Source organism: Cynoglossus semilaevis, chromosome 11 (genome assembly GCF_000523025.1).
Source record: "Cynoglossus semilaevis isolate Cse_v1.0 chromosome 11, Cse_v1.0, whole genome shotgun sequence".
NCBI classification, from domain to species: domain Eukaryota; kingdom Metazoa; phylum Chordata; class Actinopteri; order Pleuronectiformes; family Cynoglossidae; genus Cynoglossus; species Cynoglossus semilaevis.
The window spans coordinates 3,544,001-3,552,564 of record NC_024317.1 but is presented as its reverse complement, the minus strand read 5'-3'; the positions used below and the strand labels follow the sequence as shown (position 1 = coordinate 3,552,564).

The 8,564-nt window shown below is 39.1% G+C and overlaps 2 protein-coding genes across 2 annotated transcripts in view; one reads left to right on the top strand and one right to left on the bottom strand.

Moving 5' to 3' along the window:
* The window catches only part of fancd2 (FA complementation group D2), a 9,452-nt gene extending 4,406 nt beyond the window's left edge, over window positions 1-5,046 (bottom strand). Inside the window, exons 1-18 of the mRNA XM_025060048.1 lie at window positions 4,137-5,046; window positions 3,876-3,936; window positions 3,509-3,643; window positions 3,352-3,419; window positions 3,127-3,233; window positions 2,977-3,037; window positions 2,593-2,645; window positions 2,410-2,488; window positions 2,106-2,230; window positions 1,914-2,001; window positions 1,735-1,839; window positions 1,540-1,640; window positions 1,355-1,457; window positions 1,229-1,264; window positions 995-1,141; window positions 765-899; window positions 238-369; window positions 5-39 (exon numbers count right to left, since the gene is read on the bottom strand). Of these exons, the coding sequence (XP_024915816.1) occupies window positions 5-39; window positions 238-369; window positions 765-899; window positions 995-1,141; window positions 1,229-1,264; window positions 1,355-1,457; window positions 1,540-1,640; window positions 1,735-1,839; window positions 1,914-2,001; window positions 2,106-2,230; window positions 2,410-2,488; window positions 2,593-2,645; window positions 2,977-3,037; window positions 3,127-3,233; window positions 3,352-3,419; window positions 3,509-3,643; window positions 3,876-3,936 (1,571 nt within the window). The 5' untranslated portion in view covers window positions 4,137-5,046. The remainder of the gene's footprint in view (window positions 1-4; window positions 40-237; window positions 370-764; window positions 900-994; window positions 1,142-1,228; window positions 1,265-1,354; window positions 1,458-1,539; window positions 1,641-1,734; window positions 1,840-1,913; window positions 2,002-2,105; window positions 2,231-2,409; window positions 2,489-2,592; window positions 2,646-2,976; window positions 3,038-3,126; window positions 3,234-3,351; window positions 3,420-3,508; window positions 3,644-3,875; window positions 3,937-4,136) is intronic.
* Window positions 5,047-5,167: 121 nt separating this feature from the next.
* On the top strand, window positions 5,168-7,412 carry gpx1b (glutathione peroxidase 1b). Its single transcript, XM_008319946.3, has 2 exons — window positions 5,168-5,466; window positions 6,809-7,412. The coding sequence occupies exons 1-2, from the start codon at window positions 5,251-5,253 to the stop codon at window positions 7,157-7,159; spliced, it is 567 nt and encodes a 188-aa protein (XP_008318168.2). The 5' UTR covers window positions 5,168-5,250; the 3' UTR covers window positions 7,160-7,412.
* The last annotated feature ends 1,152 nt before the right edge of the window (window positions 7,413-8,564 follow it).

Here is an 8,564-nt window from a genome sequence, read left to right as displayed (position 1 = left end):
ATGCTGGGGTGTGAGGTTGTCCATGTAGTCCAGGATTCCCTGTGACGGATCATTCCTCGTCAAACCTTTCAAGCTCGGCTATTTATTTATTTATTTTTTATGTTTTTAATCTGGTCAGTTTCGGTGAAAATCTAAACATCTTCATCTCCATCACCTCCAGCTCTGCCTTCAGACTGTGGCTTCAGTTTGATCACATTTGAAACGTGTGACCACCAAACAGTGGGATTTCTTCTTTACCTTCACAAAAACAGCATACAGCGCCATCTCTGAGGGTTTTTCTGTGACCAGATCACAGAGGAGCTCCAGGGCCATGTCCACCTCCCCACCAACACCACTGCACACATGGGTCACTAACGAACCCACCACCTCCTATGAAACATTACCAGACATTTGGGATGTTAACAACCAAGTTGACATTACCAGACATTTGGGATGTTAACATTTGTAACCAGGTTAATCACAGGGTAGCTGTGGATCAATCACAATTAATCATTATTATGATTGAAGTTAAATATGATTAATCACAATCATTACTTCTATAAAACTTAAATATGATTCATCACAATTAATTGTGATTAATCAACATTCCCAAATAAGACAAAACACTATTTCTCTTGACTAATTCAAATGATAAAATTATATAGAAAAATGTCAAGGAAAAGAAGCAGAACTAGAGATTTATTAAAGTTGGTGATTTTCCGTCATTAGTGTGTTAAAAAACATTTTAATCTTGCTAAATTATTTTGTATAAATCCGACACGCACTTGTTGACAGTAGGGGTCAAACACAGTGAAGGAGAGCCGGTACATGTGTCCACCAAAGGGCACCACACAGGGGTCACTGGAACGTAACAGGCCCTGGGCCAGAGCCAGGATGGAGGAGAAGTATCCACGCAGTACCTGCATCACGAACAAACACCACAACACATCAAACAGCTGATCATGATAATCACGAAATATAGAATTGACCCTGTACTGTGACGCAGTGTTAAGACCTGAGAATAGTCTCTGAACGTCTTCTGCAGCAGAGCCTCCTGGATCAGCCCCGTCCTCACTTTGACCTTCAGCAACCTCTCTGACCCCCGCCGGCTCTGGTTGGCATTGGTGGAGTGGAGGATGAAGAGCACCAGGAGATCTATCACCTGGAGTGATAAAGAGGAGTTACATTTGTCATCATTCACCCAGAGAGAGAGAGGAGAATAAACTCTGAAAATAAATATTTGATAAACCTTGTGGTCCTCTGCTTCCTCCACAGACTCTATGGCCTAAAAAAAAAAGAAGACAACAAAGTTGGACTGAAAGATGCCAGAAAAAGAGAAAACTTCTCAAAAACGTCAACTCCTGAAACGTCACACCTTCATCCAAGCCTCAGATATGGTCTTCTGAAATCTCACTGCTGACTTGATGCCGTCCAGCGTCAGTGTGACGCTGTCTCCAGCTCCTGATCTAGAAGCGTCCCTGTTCAAAGAGACAACTTTTTAAAACCGTACAAGTATTCCAGTCAACAAACGTATGACTGTATCGTCATCTGTGTTTTTACTCGGCTGCTGATTTGCTCTTGGTGCGGCTCTGAGAGGCCTGCGACACGGGAGGGAGAACGCACTGCTCCAGCTGCAGCTTCCTACGAAGATTATTGACCACCTACGTTTGCAAAAATAAAAGTGCAGTGACTAAAATACATTTGTAAAATATTGTTTTTTTTTTAAATTACGTTGCCATGACTATGACCTCCGACCTCGTGTGAATCAGCGGCAGACACAGAGTGCAGGATGAACTTGACGACCACGGGCAGGTCCTCCAGCTGCACGGCCGACAACGTGGCCATGACTGCTGCGCGGACCTGTGACATCAGACTGTCAACATTCTCTCTGATCCTTTTAATGACACCATGTTGTAAAGCAGTGTTTCTACTACCTCAGCCAGCAGTGATGCACTCAGGTTCAGACTAGAGAGAGAGTCCAGGATGGGAACAGTCAGCTGGGTGTTGGTCTGAAGTAACGAGCTGCAGAGAACAGGGATGAGAGCGGGTCTTAATGGTTCTGTCACAGGAACACAGGCAGAAAGAGAGAGAGACGTGAACACGGAGCTTTTTTTTCCTCTACGTACTTGAGCTCTCTGGCTATGTCATTGTGCTGACAGTCTTCCAGTATCTCAGGCAGACTGGTGATAATGTCTCTCACGACGTCCACCGGTGCCACTGACACCAGCTCCATCAGTTTAGCTGCCAACTCCTGCAGGTACGTATACGTACGGAGGTGAATCAGAACGTTATCGTGGAGGTTGAAGAGTCAAAAAGAATTTGAATTATTACACAGGGAGAACGGACAAGTGATGGTGGAAAAAAACATGACTGAGGCGACTGAGTTCACTGCAAAACACAACACAACCTGTCATCAGAAAAAATGACTACCTTGCTGTCCACAACTCTGTCCAGCCACTTGAGCTGAGTGATAATCAGACGTGGTATGTTGAGTCCTCCGTCACTGACGCTGAAAACAACAGAGGGAGGTTACATTTGTTAGAAAAGACTGTTTAAAAAAACATATTCATAATGTTGCCGGTGCTGCCATCAGGAGTCGTATTCTATACTCACTCCTCCAGCATGAACTCGGGGACTTTTTCGAGCAAAGTGTTGATGATGGAAGTCTGTGTGAGAGAGAAAGAAGGAGATAATGCTGGTTCTGCAAGTACACAGTGTAAAATGTTTGGAACTGGAATTTAAAAAAAAGAAACAAAGTTTGTAAAGTAAATACCAACTTGTTACAACTTACAACTTAAATTATAAATAATCTAAAAACAAAGAAAAAGAAAGTTTTGGCAAAAAAAGTTTCTTTAAAACTTTTATTCAAATATTTGAAAAGGAGTGAAAAGTATAAATATTTAATTTAATTTCATGCATTTTTTCTAAATAATACATTATAACATATTTATATATATAAACTTTATGTATACAGACAGACATAAACAAACTGTTTACCTGCAGCATTTCAATTCCCAACAGCAGTCGTAGCAAACTTTCCTGGAATGAGCAGACGGAACTACAGCAACATAAAGGTCAAAGAGGTCAAGGACTGTCACATAGTTCGATATTAACATAGTTAATTAGATAGTTTTCTCTAACAGTTACCTGTCATCTCCGTCAGACAGTCGTGGAACACATGGCAAGAGGCAGTTCCTAAACCTCTCAGGTTCCTCGATGTGACTCTCTAATCCTGAAATGAACTCCTGAACAATCTTGAAAAATTAAAACATAAATTTAACTTTATCGTGTCATAAATTAAGGCTGGGATATTTTCCATTTTGAAGTAGGTGAGAAGAAGGATGATGTGTGTGTGTGTGTGTGTGTACATACCTCAGGGTACTTGGGATTCTTCCGTATTTGTTGTTGAATCCTTTTCTGGAAAACGACTTGGTCGACAGCTGAGGTGATGAATAAATTAATACAAATCATTTGGAGGATCCAAAACTGACTTTTTGTTTTATTATTCAGATTTTATTTTTTCTCTTACCAATCTCGTTGCCAGTGCCATTGTTTCTCAGGGTAACTCCCGCTTCTCTAAGAAACTTGGTGAACACATTCTCATTTATTTCCTCTGGAACAGCTTCTTTGGGAGGACGGCCAGTGCTGCGGCTCTTTTTTGCCTCTATGGAGGAAAAGGTTGGGGACATAATTATGAAGACCCGTTCAGTAAAGAGGAAAAAGTGGAAATTAAACTACATTGTTGCGTTTGTTTGAGCTGTCTGCAAAGATAGGATATTACGTTGTTTGAATTTCATTGTTTTCGTGCCATGTTGGTGCCTTTTGTTCACATTTATTGTTATTATTATTAGTATAATGAAATGTATAATTCGTCTGAGTAAAGTGTATTAACTCACTGGTAGATGTGACGGTTGTCTCTGTCTTATCCACGCAGGAACGACGTTTTTTGCGCATCATCTACAGATAAAAATGACATGAAACAGAACTTCTTTTAACCACAGCAGGCTAGCGCATCATCTACAGATAAAAATGACATACAGAACTTATTTTAACCACAGCTGCTAATTCTGTCAACACAGATGACAAATTAATGTCAAACTGCCTAACGAACACCTATAATGTCAACCAAAACTTGACGACGATGCGGTAAGACATACCTTACTTCTGTGATGTGTGTAATTTGGTGACTGTCAAAATAATTGTCAGTTTTCGAAGACGGTCAACAAATTTCTAATACAGAAACACAACGTAGAAAACAAACTTCCGCGCCAAGCAACTACCACGTCATCAACATCCGACAGCTTTCCGCTTCCCTCCGTCGTATCATGAACTGAGATCTAACCAGATAGACCCGATTCCCTTGTCTTATAATCATCAAAAATAATGAAGACCAAAGATTAGTTCTTAGCTCCTTTAATGGCAACTCTAGATATTAAAAACTCGGATGAAAAAAACAAGTTCAATTTTAATGCGACCACATTGTGTTTTGCACATTCAATTTATAGACTGTTCACTATGATAAAGAGGTTTTTGTTGGGCGGGGTTAATAATCGCTAATGTTGGCGGTAGAGGATATAATTTTAAGGCTATGCTGTGTAATAAAACAAACATCTCCGGATGAAATTATGACTGCGCAACGACATCAAAGAGTAAAAAGTGAACCAAGCTACTTCACCCCTGCTAGAGCTGAAAATCCAAATAAAAGTAACTACGTGTGTCGATGATGACGACAATAATGATAAAGATTATAAATTAAATGTATAAAAATGATATTGTTTAAGTAAAAAAGTTACTAAAAAGTATTACACAAACAAATTGTACGATTAGCTCTATGTAGTAACTGGGTTGTTAGGTTCAGAATAACTTTATTTTGCAATACGTATCAAATGTTTCACCACTGTCATTGTTATGGTTGTTCTAAATTACTAGAATGCTTAGCATGTTGTTGTGTTTCGTGTTTGTTTATTATATTTTCCACAAGCCTTGTAATTTTGTATTTAATTTCCACTATCAGTTAGAATGTATTATAAATAAATGTTGTTGTTTTTTCTCTCGTAACTGAGCTTCTGTCCGTGGTGCAATAGAGCTAGCACATCATGACGTCGCAATGGTTGAATGGCGGAGAACTATCTTGACATTAAACAGGAACTAACTCTTTGAGTGTATTTTCAAGGTTGATACTTAGTTACAGTGCAGTTACAACAGATAGAAGCTGAAGTCCTCAGGGTAACAGTCTCAAGAAACAAGACAAGAAGAAGTAGAGAAGAAGACATGGCGGCGAAGTTCCACGATCTCACGGCCAAGTTGCTGACAGGAGAAACTTTTAATTTCTCCTCTCTTCTGGGTAAAGTTGTCCTCATCGAGAATGTTGCATCTCTCTGAGGTACGACCACCAGGGATTACACCCAGATGAACGAGCTCCACGAGCGCTACTCCAGCAAGGGGCTCGTTATCCTGGGTGTTCCCTGCAACCAGTTCGGCCATCAGGTGAGAGACTGTCTCTGTTAGGTAACAGGTATTTAAAAAAAATTTAAAAAATTTAAAAAAGAGTTTTTAAACTATTATATTTTGAATATTATTATAATGACAATTATATAATTTATTTATTTCTTTTTTTTTCATTCGTTATTCTGTATTATATTATTATAATGACAATTATATAATTAATTTCTTTTTTTCATTCGTTATGCTGTATCCCGGAGGAAGCTCATGTTTTTCACATATTCGACTTTTTTTTTGTTTTTGCCAAAGTTCAAGCTCTATAATGTTATTCTAATATATTTCTTTTAAAAACCTAAAAACTCCTGACTCTAATTTATGTTTCTCCTAGTTTGCCCAGTTCTATTTATACGGAATAATCCTGGTTTGTATGGACTTGAACTGTAATTATAGGCTGCACCTTAGCGATGTGACCATTTGTCCAGTTTAAAGAGGAAATGGTTGAAGATTTCACAAGGCAGGAAGAAGAGGAACTCCTTAGAGGAAGTAACCTGGTTTACTAAGAAATTATTAACTTAACCAACATTTTTGTTTGTATTATAAACGTGACCATTTTTGGGAAACTTAACGTAATAAAAAATTACTGTAAGTCTGATAGACAACTGAAAACTTAAAAAGAGAAAATATTAAATATTAAAACATAATAAAAAACAACTAAATTGAGGGGAGGACAAGAATATCCATTTGATTGGATCAATATTAATACAGAAATATTGCATGTAGAGAAATAAAACAGCCGTGATCTCGAAGGTCTTTGAAAAGTTTTGTAAATTTATTAGACGTACTTGCGTATTTAACCTGTGGAAGGTGTGTGACATCTGAGGTTATTGATCAACTCTTATCACATCAATCACACAGGTGTTGGTCAATCATTGTTCAGTGATTTGTTTGTCCGATCTGCTCACACAGCCATTGTCTGTAACTAATCACAGGTGCAACCGATTGAGGAAGTAAAACAGAGGAGAATCGTCTTATTTCCTTGTTTCAGGTCAGGGCTTCAAAACAATGAGAAATTAAGAAGAAGTAGTGCAGTATTTTTCAACGTATTTATATGCATATACAGTATGTGTGTATTTATATACATGTATATATGTGTGTATTCAGTATGTATATATTTATATATACAGAGAGTATGAAACTACTGTTGAGATCCATGTACTAGAATAACTAGAATAACTTCAACTAATCCTCTGAACAAAGGTACTACATAAACTTCGTCACTGACATCATTGGCCTCCAGTAACGCAGTTACAGCACAATGTGTGTCATTGTGTCATTTTCATATCAGGCGTTAGTTTTTTTTAATTTCTTTTTTTTTTTTTTTTTGCAGGAGAACTGCAAGAATGAAGAAATCCTGCAGTCTCTGAAGTACGTCCGTCCTGGGAACGGCTTTGAGCCAAAATTCCAGCTCCTGGAGAAGGTGAACGTGAATGGTAAGGACGCCGATCCTCTGTTCGTGTTCCTGAGAGAGAAGCTCCCGTTCCCCAGCGACGACCCGACCTCCCTGATGACCGACCCCAAGTGCATCATCTGGAGCCCCGTCTGCAGGAACGACGTGGCCTGGAACTTTGAGAAGTTCCTCATCGGGCCTGACGGGGTGCCCTTCAAGCGCTACAGCAGGAGGTTCCTGACGTCCGACATCGAGGGAGACATCAAGAAGCTCTTGAGCCAGGCACACTAACGAACCGTCCGATCAGGTGCCGTTCCACCAGTCCACGACATTCCCACGACGTCACCAGTGCTCCCCTGTACACCATGACTGTGTTCTCTTCTTCTACTACATGAAGACATCCTCTGAAACCAGCTCAGCTGTGAGGAGGTTGTCTGATCCAATGTAAAAGTCAGAACCTGGCAGTTTCATCGTGTCCACACGGAGCACTGTTGAGTTTTAAATCACTGGGGAGAAATAAATGTTTTTTCCTTCATAAAAACCACGTGCGTCTCTTTGAATTTTTTTCTTTTTCTACAATCACACCCACAGACACTGGTATATCCTAAGGCCACATTGTGGAGCGGTTAGTGCTTCTGCCTTACAACAAAAAGATCACTGTTCAATGCCAGTTGCAACTAATGTTCTCTGTGTATGGACCAGTTTGAAACCGTACAGAAAAAGGTTAATTATTCACTTCGAAGTCGATGCATGTTGTTTACACCAAAACACAGGACAGAAAAAAAGTCTCCGCCTAACAAGCTGATAGTCAGTCATATCAAATGGAACATGAGGGTCTGTAGACTGATATTAAGAAGCAACGGCTGAGACGTAATCTCTAAAGTCAACACGCCGTATGAAGCTGGATTTTCAGGTGTTTTTTTTTTTATTTTCGTATAAATTATTCCATCATTTGGATTAGCCACAAAAAAAAACTTTGTTGATTTATCTCCATATTTCAATGATTAATTGCTTAGGTTCATGATTAATCATGAATTATCAAAATAAAATATTTTATTTACAACCCATTTTTGGTACCAGACAAAAGTTCATCCTTCAGTGACCTGTAATCAGAGGTTAACGTTTTCATTTCGTCTGACTATGAAAGACTGTCATTACTGCAGATTAGTTTTCTTAATTATAATTATTCCAAACAAACCACGGGGTCGAGGCTTCCAGTCTTTATTGTGGTTTAAAATCAAATATTTCTCATTGAAAAACAAATACTGTAAATACTGCAAATAAGATTCATGAGGACAGGAAATGTATACACCTCTGTAAAATATCTGTGAGTTTATGTACATCTGCTGTTATCGGTGGATTTGAATATCACTGCTTTGATTGGACGATGTCGTCACATCACTGAGCGGTTGGATTTTCGTGTTGATATTTTAAAGACTCGTCACATCACTGAGCGGTTGGATTTTTGTGTTGATATTTTTAAAGACATATGACGTTTTCCTACGCGCAGGATTAAATGCTTATACTTGAAGTATTTCCCGCAACAAAAACGACCTCTGGGCCGACATGGTGTAGTGTCAGGCAACAATGTTCAGAACCAGAACAACCGACAGATTCCAGCTTAAAAAATGAAACTGAATTTTTCACCCGACCCTCACATCCAAAATCCCTGGTATTTAAATGCACGCGACTCCCT